The sequence below is a fragment of the Mustela putorius genome, unplaced genomic scaffold, assembly GCF_011764305.1.
Source record: "Mustela putorius furo isolate JIRA1106 unplaced genomic scaffold, ASM1176430v1.1 tig00000129_pilon_pilon_pilon, whole genome shotgun sequence".
NCBI lineage: Eukaryota > Metazoa > Chordata > Mammalia > Carnivora > Mustelidae > Mustela > Mustela putorius.
The window spans coordinates 52,302,291-52,318,425 of record NW_025421290.1 but is presented as its reverse complement, the minus strand read 5'-3'; the positions used below and the strand labels follow the sequence as shown (position 1 = coordinate 52,318,425).

General features: G+C 67.0%; 1 protein-coding gene across 1 annotated transcript in view; it reads left to right on the top strand.

Moving 5' to 3' along the window:
• AHNAK2 (AHNAK nucleoprotein 2) overlaps window positions 1-15,376 on the top strand; it is a 38,751-nt gene extending 23,375 nt beyond the window's left edge. The window contains 12 exon segments of the mRNA XM_045074546.1: window positions 1-1,200; window positions 1,202-2,116; window positions 2,119-3,141; window positions 3,143-3,730; window positions 4,236-4,616; window positions 5,144-5,791; window positions 6,298-7,286; window positions 7,288-8,119; window positions 8,154-9,266; window positions 9,268-9,453; window positions 9,456-10,391; window positions 10,393-15,376. Of these exon segments, the coding sequence (XP_044930481.1) occupies window positions 1-1,200; window positions 1,202-2,116; window positions 2,119-3,141; window positions 3,143-3,730; window positions 4,236-4,616; window positions 5,144-5,791; window positions 6,298-7,286; window positions 7,288-8,119; window positions 8,154-9,266; window positions 9,268-9,453; window positions 9,456-10,391; window positions 10,393-14,646 (13,065 nt within the window). The 3' untranslated portion in view covers window positions 14,647-15,376.
• Window positions 15,377-16,135: the final 759 nt, after the last annotated feature.

Genomic DNA, 16,135 nt, shown 5'->3' with positions numbered 1-16,135 from the left:
AAGGCCCCGCAGGTGGACATCAAGGGGCCGAAACTGGACCTGAAGGCCGCCAAAGGGGAGGTGAGCGCCCCCGATGTGAAGGTGTCCCTGCCCAGCGTGGAGGTGGACGCCCAGGCGCCCGGCGCCAGGCTGGACGCTGACCTGTCCCTGGGAGACAAGGAGGTGGCCGCCCGAGACAGCAAGTTCAAGATGCCCAAGTTCAAGATGCCGTCCTTCGGCGCGTCGGCGCCGAGCAAGTCCTTGGAGGCCTCCGTGGACGCGTCCCTGCCCAAGGTGCAGGCTGAGGTGTCCGTGCCCTCCGTACAGGCCGACGTCAAGGCCGGTGAGGTGACCGTTGAGCTGCCATCCGCCGACCTGGAGGTCAAGACTGCCTCGTTGGGCCTGAAGCTCCCTGAGGGCCACGTGCCCGAGGGGGAGCTCCAGGAACCCTCGGCCGGAGCCGGACTCAAAGGGCACCTGCCCAAGGTGCAGATGCCCAGCATCAAAATGCCCAAGGTGGACTTCAAGGCCCCGCAGGTGGACATCAAGGCGCCGAAGCTGGACCTGAAGGCCGCCAAAGGGGAGGTGAGCGCCCCCGATGTGGAGGTGTCCCTGCCCAGCGTGGAGGTGGACGCCCAGGCGCCCGGCGCCAGGCTGGACGCTGACCTGTCCCTGGGAGACAAGGAGGTGGCCGCCCGAGACAGCAAGTTCAAGATGCCCAAGTTCAAGATGCCGTCCTTCGGCGTGTCGGCGCCGAGCAAGGATTTGGGAACCTCCGTGGACGTGACCGTGCCCAAGGTCGGAGGCGAGGCCACACTGCCGTCCCTGGGAGGGGAGGCGCGAGCCCCAGAGGGTGCCGTCCAGCTGCCCGCTGCTGACATCCAGCTCCCTGGGGGAGAGCTGGAGGTGTCCGGCCCCGAGGCAGAGGTGGCTGTGTCCGGGCTGAAGGGCAAAGCAGAAGGGGTCAAGATCAAGGGCCAGCTGCCCACAGTGCAGATGCCCAGCCTCAAGATGCCCAAGGTGGACATCAAGGCCCCGCAGGTGGACGTCAAGGCCCCGCAGGTGGACATCAAGGGGCCGAAACTGGACCTGAAGGCCGCCAAAGGGGAGGTGAGCGCCCCCGATGTGAAGGTGTCCCTGCCCAGCGTGGAGGTGGACGCCCAGGCGCCCGGCGCCAGGCTGGACGCTGACCTGTCCCTGGGAGACAAGGAGGTGGCCGCCCCGAGACAGCAAGTTCAAGATGCCCAAGTTCAAGATGCCGTCCTTCGGCGCGTCGGCGCCGAGCAAGTCCTTGGAGGCCTCCGTGGACGCGTCCCTGCCCAAGGTGCAGGCTGAGGTGTCCGTGCCCTCCGTACAGGCCGACGTCAAGGCCGGTGAGGTGACCGTTGAGCTGCCATCCGCCGACCTGGAGGTCAAGACTGCCTCGTTGGGCCTGAAGCTCCCTGAGGGCCACGTGCCCGAGGGGGAGCTCCAGGAACCCTCGGCCGGAGCCGGACTCAAAGGGCACCTGCCCAAGGTGCAGATGCCCAGCATCAAAATGCCCAAGGTGGACTTCAAGGCCCCGCAGGTGGACATCAAGGCGCCGAAGCTGGACCTGAAGGCCGCCAAAGGGGAGGTGAGCGCCCCCGATGTGGAGGTGTCCCTGCCCAGCGTGGAGGTGGACGCCCAGGCGCCCGGCGCCAGGCTGGACGCTGACCTGTCCCTGGGAGACAAGGAGGTGGCCGCCCGAGACAGCAAGTTCAAGATGCCCAAGTTCAAGATGCCGTCCTTCGGCGTGTCGGCGCCGAGCAAGGATTTGGGAACCTCCGTGGACGTGACCGTGCCCAAGGTCGGAGGCGAGGCCACACTGCCGTCCCTGGGAGGGGAGGCGCGAGCCCCAGAGGGTGCCGTCCAGCTGCCCGCTGCTGACATCCAGCTCCCTGGGGGAGAGCTGGAGGTGTCCGGCCCCGAGGCAGAGGTGGCTGTGTCCGGGCTGAAGGGCAAAGCAGAAGGGGTCAAGATCAAGGGCCAGCTGCCCACAGTGCAGATGCCCAGCCTCAAGATGCCCAAGGTGGACATCAAGGCCCCGCAGGTGGACGTCAAGGCCCCGCAGGTGGACATCAAGGGGCCGAAAAACTGGACCTGAAGGCCGCCAAAGGGGAGGTGAGCGCCCCCGATGTGAAGGTGTCCCTGCCCAGCGTGGAGGTGGACGCCCAGGCGCCCGGCGCCAGGCTGGACGCTGACCTGTCCCTGGGAGACAAGGAGGTGGCCGCCCGAGACAGCAAGTTCAAGATGCCCAAGTTCAAGATGCCGTCCTTCGGCGCGTCGGCGCCGAGCAAGTCCTTGGAGGCCTCCGTGGACGCGTCCCTGCCCAAGGTGCAGGCTGAGGTGTCCGTGCCCTCCGTACAGGCCGACGTCAAGGCCGGTGAGGTGACCGTTGAGCTGCCATCCGCCGACCTGGAGGTCAAGACTGCCTCGTTGGGCCTGAAGCTCCCTGAGGGCCACGTGCCCGAGGGGGAGCTCCAGGAACCCTCGGCCGGAGCCGGACTCAAAGGGCACCTGCCCAAGGTGCAGATGCCCAGCATCAAAATGCCCAAGGTGGACTTCAAGGCCCCGCAGGTGGACATCAAGGCGCCGAAGCTGGACCTGAAGGCCGCCAAAGGGGAGGTGAGCGCCCCCGATGTGGAGGTGTCCCTGCCCAGCGTGGAGGTGGACGCCCAGGCGCCCGGCGCCAGGCTGGACGCTGACCTGTCCCTGGGAGACAAGGAGGTGGCCGCCCGAGACAGCAAGTTCAAGATGCCCAAGTTCAAGATGCCGTCCTTCGGCGTGTCGGCGCCGAGCAAGGATTTGGGAACCCCCGTGGACGTGACCGTGCCCAAGGTCGGAGGCGAGGCCACACTGCCGTCCCTGGGAGGGGAGGCGCGAGCCCCAGAGGGTGCCGTCCAGCTGCCCGCTGCTGACATCCAGCTCCCTGGGGGAGAGCTGGAGGTGTCCGGCCCCGAGGCAGAGGTGGCTGTGTCCGGGCTGAAGGGCAAAGCAGAAGGGGTCAAGATCAAGGGCCAGCTGCCCACAGTGCAGATGCCCAGCCTCAAGATGCCCAAGGTGGACATCAAGGCCCCGCAGGTGGACGTCAAGGCCCCGCAGGTGGACATCAAGGGGCCGAAAACTGGACCTGAAGGCCGCCAAAGGGGAGGTGAGCGCCCCCGATGTGAAGGTGTCCCTGCCCAGCGTGGAGGTGGACGCCCAGGCGCCCGGCGCCAGGCTGGACGCTGACCTGTCCCTGGGAGACAAGGAGGTGGCCGCCCGAGACAGCAAGTTCAAGATGCCCAAGTTCAAGATGCCGTCCTTCGGCGCGTCGGCGCCGAGCAAGTCCTTGGAGGCCTCCGTGGACGCGTCCCTGCCCAAGGTGCAGGCTGAGGTGTCCGTGCCCTCCGTACAGGCCGACGTCAAGGCCGTTGAGGTGACCGTTGAGCTGCCATCCGCCGACCTGGAGGTCAAGACTGCCTCGTTGGGCCTGAAGCTCCCTGAGGGCCACGTGCCCGAGGGGGAGCTCCAGGAACCCTCGGCCGGAGCCGGACTCAAAGGGCACCTGCCCAAGGTGCAGATGCCCAGCATCAAAATGCCCAAGGTGGACTTCAAGGCCCCGCAGGTGGACATCAAGGCGCCGAAGCTGGACCTGAAGGCCGCCAAAGGGGAGGTGAGCGCCCCCGATGTGGAGGTGTCCCTGCCCAGCGTGGAGGTGGACGCCCAGGCGCCCGGCTCCAGGCTGGACGCTGACCTGTCCCTGGGAGACAAGGAGGTGGCCGCCCGAGACAGCAAGTTCAAGATGCCCAAGTTCAAGATGCCGTCCTTCGGCGTGTCGGCGCCGAGCAAGGATTTGGGAACCTCCGTGGACGTGACCGTGCCCAAGGTCGGAGGCGAGGCCACACTGCCGTCCCTGGGAGGGGAGGCGCGAGCCCCAGAGGGTGCCGTCCAGCTGCCCGCTGCTGACATCCAGCTCCCTGGGGGAGAGCTGGAGGTGTCCGGCCCCGAGGCAGAGGTGGCTGTGTCCGGGCTGAAGGGCAAAGCAGAAGGGGTCAAGATCAAGGGCCAGCTGCCCACAGTGCAGATGCCCAGCCTCAAGATGCCCAAGGTGGACATCAAGGCCCCGCAGGTGGACGTCAAGGCCCCGCAGGTGGACATCAAGGGGCCGAAACTGGACCTGAAGGCCGCCAAAGGGGAGGTGAGCGCCCCCGATGTGAAGGTGTCCCTGCCCCAGCGTGGAGGTGGACGCCCAGGCGCCCGGCGCCAGGCTGGACGCTGACCTGTCCCTGGGAGACAAGGAGGTGGCCGCCCGAGACAGCAAGTTCAAGATGCCCAAGTTCAAGATGCCGTCCTTCGGCGCGTCGGCGCCGAGCAAGTCCTTGGAGGCCTCCGTGGACGCGTCCCTGCCCAAGGTGCAGGCTGAGGTGTCCGTGCCCTCCGTACAGGCCGACGTCAAGGCCGGTGAGGTGACCGTTGAGCTGCCATCCGCCGACCTGGAGGTCAAGACTGCCTCGTTGGGCCTGAAGCTCCCTGAGGGCCACGTGCCCGAGGGGGAGCTCCAGGAACCCTCGGCCGGAGCCGGACTCAAAGGGCACCTGCCCAAGGTGCAGATGCCCAGCATCGAAATGCCCAAGGTGGACTTCAAGGCCCCGCAGGTGGACATCAAGGCGCCGAAGCTGGACCTGAAGGCCGCCAAAGGGGAGGTGAGCGCCCCCGATGTGGAGGGTGTCCCTGCCCAGCGTGGAGGTGGACCCCCAGGCGCCCGGCGCCAGGCTGGACGCTGACCTGTCCCTGGGAGACAAGGAGGTGGCCGCCCGAGACAGCAAGTTCAAGATGCCCAAGTTCAAGATGCCGTCCTTCGGCGTGTCGGCGCCGAGCAAGGATTTGGGAACCTCCGTGGACGTGACCCGTGCCCAAGGTCGGAGGCGAGGCCACACTGCCGTCCCTGGGAGGGGAGGCGCGAGCCCCAGAGGGTGCCGTCCAGCTGCCCGCTGCTGACATCCAGCTCCCTGGGGGAGAGCTGGAGGTGTCCGGCCCCGAGGCAGAGGTGGCTGTGTCCGGGCTGAAGGGCAAAGCAGAAGGGGTCAAGATCAAGGGCCAGCTGCCCACAGTGCAGATGCCCAGCCTCAAGATGCCCAAGGTGGACATCAAGGCCCCGCAGGTGGACGTCAAGGCCCCGCAGGTGGACATCAAGGGGCCGAAACTGGACCTGAAGGCCGCCAAAGGGGAGGTGAGCGCCCCCGATGTGAAGGTGTCCCTGCCCAGCGTGGAGGTGGACGCCCAGGCGCCCGGCGCCAGGCTGGACGCTGACCTGTCCCTGGGAGACAAGGAGGTGGCCGCCCGAGACAGCAAGTTCAAGATGCCCAAGTTCAAGATGCCGTCCTTCGGCGCGTCGGCGCCGAGCAAGTCCTTGGAGGCCTCCGTGGACGCGTCCCTGCCCAAGGTGCAGGCTGAGGTGTCCGTGCCCTCCGTACAGGCCGACGTCAAGGCCGGTGAGGTGACCGTTGAGCTGCCATCCGCCGACCTGGAGGTCAAGACTGCCTCGTTGGGCCTGAAGCTCCCTGAGGGCCACGTGCCCGAGGGGGAGCTCCAGGAACCCTCGGCCGGAGCCGGACTCAAAGGGCACCTGCCCAAGGTGCAGATGCCCAGCATCAAAATGCCCAAGGTGGACTTCAAGGCCCCGCAGGTGGACATCAAGGCGCCGAAGCTGGACCTGAAGGCCGCCAAAGGGGAGGTGAGCGCCCCCGATGTGGAGGTGTCCCTGCCCAGCGTGGAGGTGGACGCCCAGGCGCCCGGCGCCAGGCTGGACGCTGACCTGTCCCTGGGAGACAAGGAGGTGGCCGCCCGAGACAGCAAGTTCAAGATGCCCAAGTTCAAGATGCCGTCCTTCGGCGTGTCGGCGCCGAGCAAGGATTTGGGAACCTCCGTGGACGTGACCGTGCCCAAGGTCGGAGGCGAGGGCCACACTGCCGTCCCTGGGAGGGGAGGCGCGAGCCCCAGAGGGGTGCCGTCCAGCTGCCCGCTGCTGACATCCAGCTCCCTGGGGGAGAGCTGGAGGTGTCCGGCCCCGAGGCAGAGGTGGCTGTGTCCGGGCTGAAGGGCAAAGCAGAAGGGGTCAAGATCAAGGGCCAGCTGCCCACAGTGCAGATGCCCAGCCTCAAGATGCCCAAGGTGGACATCAAGGCCCCGCAGGTGGACGTCAAGGCCCCGCAGGTGGACATCAAGGGGCCGAAACTGGACCTGAAGGCCGCCAAAGGGGAGGTGAGCGCCCCCGATGTGAAGGTGTCCCTGCCCAGCGTGGAGGTGGACGCCCAGGCGCCCGGCGCCAGGCTGGACGCTGACCTGTCCCTGGGAGACAAGGAGGTGGCCGCCCGAGACAGCAAGTTCAAGATGCCCAAGTTCAAGATGCCGTCCTTCGGCGCGTCGGCGCCGAGCAAGTCCTTGGAGGCCTCCGTGGACGCGTCCCTGCCCAAGGTGCAGGCTGAGGTGTCCGTGCCCTCCGTACAGGCCGACGTCAAGGCCGGTGAGGTGACCGTTGAGCTGCCATCCGCCGACCTGGAGGTCAAGACTGCCTCGTTGGGCCTGAAGCTCCCTGAGGGCCACGTGCCCGAGGGGGAGCTCCAGGAACCCTCGGCCGGAGCCGGACTCAAAGGGCACCTGCCCAAGGTGCAGATGCCCAGCATCGAAATGCCCAAGGTGGACTTCAAGGCCCCGCAGGTGGACATCAAGGCGCCGAAGCTGGACCTGAAGGCCGCCAAAGGGGAGGTGAGCGCCCCCGATGTGGAGGTGTCCCTGCCCAGCGTGGAGGTGGACGCCCAGGCGCCCGGCGCCAGGCTGGACGCTGACCTGTCCCTGGGAGACAAGGAGGTGGCCGCCCGAGACAGCAAGTTCAAGATGCCCAAGTTCAAGATGCCGTCCTTCGGCGTGTCGGCGCCGAGCAAGGATTTGGGAACCTCCGTGGACGTGACCGTGCCCAAGGTCGGAGGCGAGGCCACACTGCCGTCCCTGGGAGGGGAGGCGCGAGCCCCAGAGGGTGCCGTCCAGCTGCCCGCTGCTGACATCCAGCTCCCTGGGGGAGAGCTGGAGGTGTCCGGCCCCGAGGCAGAGGTGGCTGTGTCCGGGCTGAAGGGCAAAGCAGAAGGGGTCAAGATCAAGGGCCAGCTGCCCACAGTGCAGATGCCCAGCCTCAAGATGCCCAAGGTGGACATCAAGGCCCCGCAGGTGGACGTCAAGGCCCCGCAGGTGGACATCAAGGGGCCGAAACTGGACCTGAAGGCCGCCAAAGGGGAGGTGAGCGCCCCCCGATGTGAAGGTGTCCCTGCCCAGCGTGGAGGTGGACGCCCAGGCGCCCGGCGCCAGGCTGGACGCTGACCTGTCCCTGGGAGACAAGGAGGTGGCCGCCCGAGACAGCAAGTTCAAGATGCCCAAGTTCAAGATGCCGTCCTTCGGCGCGTCGGCGCCGAGCAAGTCCTTGGAGGCCTCCGTGGACGCGTCCCTGCCCAAGGTGCAGGCTGAGGTGTCCGTGCCCTCCGTACAGGCCGACGTCAAGGCCGGTGAGGTGACCGTTGAGCTGCCATCCGCCGACCTGGAGGTCAAGACTGCCTCGTTGGGCCTGAAGCTCCCTGAGGGCCACGTGCCCGAGGGGGAGCTCCAGGAACCCTCGGCCGGAGCCGGACTCAAAGGGCACCTGCCCAAGGTGCAGATGCCCAGCATCGAAATGCCCAAGGTGGACTTCAAGGCCCCGCAGGTGGACATCAAGGCGCCGAAGCTGGACCTGAAGGCCGCCAAAGGGGAGGTGAGCGCCCCCGATGTGGAGGTGTCCCTGCCCAGCGTGGAGGTGGACGCCCAGGCGCCCGGCGCCAGGCTGGACGCTGACCTGTCCCTGGGAGACAAGGAGGTGGCCGCCCGAGACAGCAAGTTCAAGATGCCCAAGTTCAAGATGCCGTCCTTCGGCGTGTCGGCGCCGAGCAAGGATTTGGGAACCCCCGTGGACGTGACCGTGCCCAAGGTCGGAGGCGAGGCCACACTGCCGTCCCTGGGAGGGGAGGCGCGAGCCCCAGAGGGTGCCGTCCAGCTGCCCGCTGCTGACATCCAGCTCCCTGGGGGAGAGCTGGAGGTGTCCGGCCCCGAGGCAGAGGTGGCTGTGTCCGGGCTGAAGGGCAAAGCAGAAGGGGGTCAAGATCAAGGGCCAGCTGCCCACAGTGCAGATGCCCAGCCTCAAGATGCCCAAGGTGGACATCAAGGCCCCGCAGGTGGACGTCAAGGCCCCGCAGGTGGACATCAAGGGGCCGAAACTGGACCTGAAGGCCGCCAAAGGGGAGGTGAGCGCCCCCGATGTGAAGGTGTCCCTGCCCAGCGTGGAGGTGGACGCCCAGGCGCCCGGCGCCAGGCTGGACGCTGACCTGTCCCTGGGAGACAAGGAGGTGGCCGCCCGAGACAGCAAGTTCAAGATGCCCAAGTTCAAGATGCCGTCCTTCGGCGCGTCGGCGCCGAGCAAGTCCTTGGAGGCCTCCGTGGACGCGTCCCTGCCCAAGGTGCAGGCTGAGGTGTCCGTGCCCTCCGTACAGGCCGACGTCAAGGCCGGTGAGGTGACCGTTGAGCTGCCATCCGCCGACCTGGAGGTCAAGACTGCCTCGTTGGGCCTGAAGCTCCCTGAGGGCCACGTGCCCGAGGGGGAGCTCCAGGAACCCTCGGCCGGAGCCGGACTCAAAGGGCACCTGCCCAAGGTGCAGATGCCCAGCATCAAAATGCCCAAGGTGGACTTCAAGGCCCCGCAGGTGGACATCAAGGCGCCGAAGCTGGACCTGAAGGCCGCCAAAGGGGAGGTGAGCGCCCCCGATGTGGAGGTGTCCCTGCCCAGCGTGGAGGTGGACGCCCAGGCGCCCGGCGCCAGGCTGGACGCTGACCTGTCCCTGGGAGACAAGGAGGTGGCCGCCCGAGACAGCAAGTTCAAGATGCCCAAGTTCAAGATGCCGTCCTTCGGCGTGTCGGCGCCGCCGAGCAAGGATTTGGGAACCTCCGTGGACGTGACCGTGCCCAAGGTCGGAGGCGAGGCCACACTGCCGTCCCTGGGAGGGGAGGCGCGAGCCCCAGAGGGTGCCGTCCAGCTGCCCGCTGCTGACATCCAGCTCCCTGGGGGAGAGCTGGAGGTGTCCGGCCCCGAGGCAGAGGTGGCTGTGTCCGGGCTGAAGGGCAAAGCAGAAGGGGTCAAGATCAAGGGCCAGCTGCCCACAGTGCAGATGCCCAGCCTCAAGATGCCCAAGGGTGGACATCAAGGCCCCGCAGGTGGACGTCAAGGCCCCGCAGGTGGACATCAAGGGGCCGAAACTGGACCTGAAGGCCGCCAAAGGGGAGGTGAGCGCCCCCGATGTGAAGGTGTCCCTGCCCAGCGTGGAGGTGGACGCCCAGGCGCCCGGCGCCAGGCTGGACGCTGACCTGTCCCTGGGAGACAAGGAGGTGGCCGCCCGAGACACAGCAAGTTCAAGATGCCCAAGTTCAAGATGCCGTCCTTCGGCGCGTCGGCGCCGAGCAAGTCCTTGGAGGCCTCCGTGGACGCGTCCCTGCCCAAGGTGCAGGCTGAGGTGTCCGTGCCCTCCGTACAGGCCGACGTCAAGGCCGGTGAGGTGACCGTTGAGCTGCCATCCGCCGACCTGGAGGTCAAGACTGCCTCGTTGGGCCTGAAGCTCCCTGAGGGCCACGTGCCCGAGGGGGAGCTCCAGGAACCCTCGGCCGGAGCCGGACTCAAAGGGCACCTGCCCAAGGTGCAGATGCCCAGCATCGAAATGCCCAAGGTGGACTTCAAGGCCCCGCAGGTGGACATCAAGGCGCCGAAGCTGGACCTGAAGGCCGCCAAAGGGGAGGTGAGCGCCCCCGATGTGGAGGTGTCCCTGCCCAGCGTGGAGGTGGACGCCCAGGCGCCCGGCGCCAGGCTGGACGCTGACCTGTCCCTGGGAGACAAGGAGGTGGCCGCCCGAGACAGCAAGTTCAAGATGCCCAAGTTCAAGATGCCGTCCTTCGGCGTGTCGGCGCCGAGCAAGGATTTGGGAACCTCCGTGGACGTGACCGTGCCCAAGGTCGGAGGCGAGGCCACACTGCCGTCCCTGGGAGGGGAGGCGCGAGCCCCAGAGGGTGCCGTCCAGCTGCCCGCTGCTGACATCCAGCTCCCTGGGGGAGAGCTGGAGGTGTCCGGCCCCGAGGCAGAGGTGGCTGTGTCCGGGCTGAAGGGCAAAGCAGAAGGGGTCAAGATCAAGGGCCAGCTGCCCACAGTGCAGATGCCCAGCCTCAAGATGCCCAAGGTGGACATCAAGGCCCCGCAGGTGGACGTCAAGGCCCCGCAGGTGGACATCAAGGGGCCGAAACTGGACCTGAAGGCCGCCAAAGGGGAGGTGAGCGCCCCCGATGTGAAGGTTGTCCCTGCCCAGCGTGGAGGTGGACGCCCAGGCGCCCGGCGCCAGGCTGGACGCTGACCTGTCCCTGGGAGACAAGGAGGTGGCCGCCCGAGACAGCAAGTTCAAGATGCCCAAGTTCAAGATGCCGTCCTTCGGCGCGTCGGCGCCGAGCAAGTCCTTGGAGGCCTCCGTGGACGCGTCCCTGCCCAAGGTGCAGGCTGAGGTGTCCGTGCCCTCCGTACAGGCCGACGTCAAGGCCGGTGAGGTGACCGTTGAGCTGCCATCCGCCGACCTGGAGGTCAAGACTGCCTCGTTGGGCCTGAAGCTCCCTGAGGGCCACGTGCCCGAGGGGGAGCTCCAGGAACCCTCGGCCGGAGCCGGACTCAAAGGGCACCTGCCCAAGGTGCAGATGCCCAGCATCGAAATGCCCAAGGTGGACTTCAAGGCCCCGCAGGTGGACATCAAGGCGCCGAAGCTGGACCTGAAGGCCGCCAAAGGGGAGGTGAGCGCCCCCGATGTGGAGGTGTCCCTGCCCAGCGTGGAGGTGGACGCCCAGGCGCCCGGCGCCAGGCTGGACGCTGACCTGTCCCTGGGAGACAAGGAGGTGGCCGCCCGAGACAGCAAGTTCAAGATGCCCAAGTTCAAGATTCCCTTCTTCACTGCATCGTTGCGGAGGAAGTCCTCAGAAGCCGCAGTGGACAGGTCCCTGCCTATACTCAGGGCTGAACCGTCCCCGCTCCTCCTGGAAGACGAGCCAAGTTTTGTGTCCTGTGCTCTCCAGGTGCACACTGTGGATATTGGCCATCCTGCTGGAGAAATGGAGCTGTTCCTCCCGGAAGCGGAGTTCGCTGTGTCCACAACGTCTCTAAAAGCCGAAGCAGTGACCACCATGGGCCCACCTCTTCAGACGAGAATGCACTCGGTCATGATTCCTGTTGTGGACGTCAAGGCCCCGCAGGTGGACATCAAGTCCCCGCAACTGGACATCAAGGGCTCCGAAGACGTCATGAGTGCCCCTGAGAGTGACGTGTCTGTGTCTGGTTTGGACGTGGATGCCCAGGTCCACGGCTCACAGTTGGCCGAAGGTATTATCTCTGGAGATGGGAAAGATTTTTCCGCAGGGAAGACATTCAAGATTTCTAAAATCAGCATTTCCCCCTCCGTCCCCTCCCCCAGCAAGCCTTCCGGGGGACGTGAAGATACCGGTCTCTCCTCCTCCTCCGGCCTCAGACTTCCAGTGGTCTCTGGCAGTGATCAGCATCTCCATACAGATGGTGATGTGCTTTTGTCAGTTGGAAAAGGTGGAGAAAGAAGCAAAAGCAAAAAATCCTATTTTAAATTGCCCAAAGTCTTCTCTCCTCCAGGGAAAACAGCTAAAGGCTTTGCAGCGTCTGCAGAGGAACACGAAGTCACTTCAACTGTGAGTGTCTCTGCCCAGGGGCCGCCTGTGGCTTCCGTGGAGGCTTCCCTGCCGATGTCCATGCTGGGTCGGCTCAGGGGTCCCCCTGTGGAACCCTCCAGCCTCGGCCCCTATGAGGACGTCACTCTTACAAAATTCCAGGTGACTGTCCCCAGAGGCCCTGTGCCCCCTGAGCTGCCTTGTGAAGCCCCGTCTGGGTCCCAGATCGATCCTCAGCTTCCGAGCCCAGCAGGGGCGGGCGACCCCAGCTCCACTGAACACGTTCTACTGTCCCATCCTGACGGGTCCCCGGGGCCCATGGACACTGTACTTCCTGACTCTTACGGCCGGGTGACTTTTCCTAAATTTCATCGACCCAAATTCTGCCTGTCGCTCTCAACCTCAGGGTCCGGAGTGGCGGCGCCCGGAGACCACGAGTGCGCGTCCCCTACGTCTGCCCAGCTCGCTGCGCAGGGGCTGGACTCCTCCACGGAGGAAGCCGTGGCCCGCCCAGTGCCAGGCCCCCCGGGGCCACATGTGGGGATCTCTGTGTCTGAGGGGCCAGAGGGACGCACAGGCACGGCAGGGACGGCAGCTCCAGGCAGACGTGCCGCACGCAAGGGGCAAGGCAGTCCGGGGAGCGCACCGAGGCTCCGGCTTCCCTCGCTCAGCTGGTCCCCGAGGAAGGGGGCAGAGACCAAAGCAGACCCTGGCCACAGCCCGGGGGATGCCGGCGCCCTGGCCGGCCGGCCGGGGGGTCGTGTTCCAGCTGCAGAGGCTGCTTCAGACGTGACCCTTGGGAAGGAGGGAGAGGCGGGAGCGGTCAGCGCGGCTGCCCTTGCCCTGCTGAAGGTTGCGCCTCCCGGAATGAAGGCTTCCCCAGGAGGGCCTGGCCTGCCTCAGGGAGACCCGGGTCTGGCCCGCAGTGAGGGTGGTGTTGGGGGTGTTGGCGCAGCCATGGGCCTGCCTGAAGGGGCCGCTGTGAGCCTCTGCCTCTCGGAGACCCCCATTCCCAGCTTGGACTTTGTCCAGCCTGACCTCAGCGCCGGCGAAGCTGCGGCACAGGGGGGCCTGGCCGCAGGCCCCCTCCCTCTTTCCAAACATGGCCTGTCTCCCCGAGACAGCGCCCGAGGCCTTGGGCTTGGGGCCGGCTCAGCAAGCCTGCTGTGTGGGGAGGGGACGGCCCCCTTGGCAGAGGAGCCCCTCCCGCCGTCCCTGATGGTGGGGCGCTCAGAGCAGGGAGCAGCGCCGGGGGGCCCCAGGGAGAGCTGGTTTAGGATGCCCTCACTCAGCCTGCCCAGTCTCCGACGCGCCCCCAAGGAGTGGGCGGAGTCTGCAGGTGCGCCAGGGGAGGGCGAGGCAGTGGTCCCTGCACCTGCCACAGAGGTGGGCACGGCTAAGTCCCCGCAGCCCCGGGAGCCTGGTGCGGACGGGACAGCCGCGGGCAGCCCGGCTTCTTCCTACGCAGATGTCCTGCGGGGGAACCTTGACCCTCGCATGCCCGCAGGGCCGTCTGCTCCCGAGGTCAGGGTCCGGCCGGGCGCAGGCTCCCTGCCCCTCCAGCTGCACGGACCACCTCCAGCAGAAGCAGGAGAGGCCTCTCTTCCTGCACCAGGGTGTCCGGGCCGGGTCGGGGGGCCCGAGGGGGACGAGGGGCCGCCTTCCCAGCCCGAGGGCCCTCTCAGACTGCAGGCTTGCAGCACGCACTTGCCCTCGCAGGTTTCCGTGGTCACTGTGGGTCGGGTCTGGGAAGACTCCGTGCTGCGCGTCCAGATCCCCAAGTTAAAGGTCCCGAGGTTCAGCTTCCCGGCCCCCAGCTCGGAGGCCGTTGTTTTCGTGCCCAGTGTGAGAGAGCTGTCCTGCCCGCAGAGAGCTCCCGACGCGGCTCTGCTCACATGCAGTGCTGGAGGGCGGGGCACCCGCACCCCGGAGGCCCCCCCGGCCCTCAGCCCCCCCTCAGAAAGTGCCCCCGTTTGTAAGGTCAGGGTGCACATCCAGGGCGTGGAGGCGGCCAGCCGCCAGGTAGCCGTGCACAGCATGGTGACCACTGTGTGCACTGAGGTCTCGGGGCCCGAGATCTCTCGTACCCAGATCGTGCGGGAGTCAGAGGTCCCCGTGTCAGAGACCCAAACGCTTTCTTACGGGTTTTCCTTGCTAAAGGGGAGGGTCCCAGAGCCCCCGACATGGGCACGGGTGCACGTGGCGCCTGCAGACCATGGGCCAGCGGGACACCGAGAGGCTCAGGAACTGGTGGTCCCAGGACCAGACCCCACTTCTGGAGACCTCCAGCCTGACACCGGGGAGCCTTTCGAAATCATTTGTCCCAGCGTAGAGGAGCCGGGACCAGCAGCGGGCCCGTCCAACTTGCGCTCCGGCCGCGGGCGCACAGACAGCTGCTCCGACGACGAGCCCGCGGAGATACTCGAGCTCCTGCCGGAAGAGGACCAGGAGACAGAGGAGGCCGGGGCCCGGGCAGCAGACGACCAGGCTCCCAAAGCAAGACCGGAAGGCAAAAGGTCCTCTGGTCTGTTCAGGTTTTGGCTCCCGAGCATCGGCTTTTCCTCCTCGGTCTCCGAGACCAGTGCCGATTCCCCAGCCGGTGCCCAGAGACCGGCTCCTGTGCAGACCCAGCCCGAGGCGCGGCCACCTCCCTCGCAGGAGAAGGGGGGCTGGTTCCGATTTCCCAAGCTGGGCTTCTCCTCCTCCCCTACCAAGAAAAGCAAAAGTGCAGAAGAGGAGGCCAGCCCAGCTGAGGAAAACCTCCAGGATGAGGCAGGCACCTTCTACGATGCGCGAGAAAGCCTCTCCCCGGAAGAGCCAGGAGCCGGGGAGCCGGCAGAGGCGGTGGGCGCTGGCGCGGCTCCAGTTCCACGGTGACCTCCGCGGCAAGAACCGAGCGGGTCCTGCTGGAGTGGGACGCAGCCGCCATCCGGCAGTCCGCGCCCGGGCCCGCCACGGCTTGAGGACTGGGAAGGGGAGACTGTTCCACGCGGGACAGACACCCACACCGAGCCCCAGAACCCCCTCCCACCCGACCGCGCGGGCACCCACCGCTCTCCTAGCGCTGAGGCGCACAACACACGGCCGGCCCCGACGCGCGGCCGAGCTGCAGAAGCGGGGAGGCAGCCCGACGGCCCAGGCGCCAGGCGCCGTCCAGGGTGGGGGTGCTGCGCCGGCGGCTGGGGTGAGGCCTCCCTGAGCCGCGCCTCCAGGGAGCCACAGGCAGTGCCCAGTGGGTCCCAGCCGCGATCTCGGGGAAGGGGGTGGTTAACCACCGTGGGTGTAGATGTAGTGTTTGCCGTGGCCCCTGTCTTCTCCTGCTGCTTCGGGCAACATGGTTTCCCTCGACTCCAGGCAGTCGGGTGCGTTCCAGGAGCCCCCTGCCTGCTTCGCTGTAAGGAGCTCGTGTGTGGGACATCCTCCCCCGGGCAAGCCTGGGTGCTTGGTGTAGATGCGGCACACGCGGCTGGACGTGGCGGCCGAGGGGGGAGCCGGTGGAGGTCTGCAGTGTCCCGCCCGCACAGCCCCCACTGTACACGCTGCAGCCAGGACGCCATTGGAACCCCCCCACCCCCGCAAAGGACAATAAAGAGCAAGACCCACCCCAGCTCCGGCTGATAGGTCTTTTGTTCCGGCCGTACTCTGCCCACACGCCCCAGAGCTAACCTCTCCCGGCCCTAGAGGGGTTGTGGGTCTTCCAGCTGTCCTGGGTCCATTGGGTCCTTCCCCAGCCCAGCAGCCAGAAGGAGGAGCAGGCCGGAAGCTCAGAGCGAGGCTGGCCGTCAGGGCGACACGGCACCCACAAAGGCAGCGCAGGGACAGCTGGGCCGACACCCCTGGCTGTGATGGGGGCCCCGCTCGGGGGCTGCTCTCCCTCTGCCCAAGTAGCTCCCAGGTACCCAGTCTCCTGTCTTGAGTGCCCTGCAGGCCCCTCCCGGGCGAGGAGCTCACAGCGTCCCCAGTGTAGCCTGCCCCGCCCCCGCCTGGCCCCGGGGGACTCCTGATGACCTGCTCCTTCCCCCTTTCAGACTGTGGCTGAGCCCCCACCTGGTGCTGCCCCAGCAGGCAGAGCAGAGGGCTCCCCTCCTAGCGTGTGCACGCCGTGCCCTCCCCGTGGCTGGTGGGAAGGCCACCCACCCTGAGGACAGGCCATCCTCTGGAGAACGGGCAGTCCGTGAACTCGAAAGGGGACCAAGTCAGCGGGGCGTTTGTCCCGAAGTCAGGAGAGACCAGCACCCCCAGGCAGACGCCCCCGGCCTATCCCGTGTGTCTGGCCCTCCTCCTGGGAACCCTGACGTGGGGGTCAGCTGGGCACCGTGGGCTTCTGGCCTCAGGTGAGGCTGCGGTCAGGGCCGGAGACATGGGG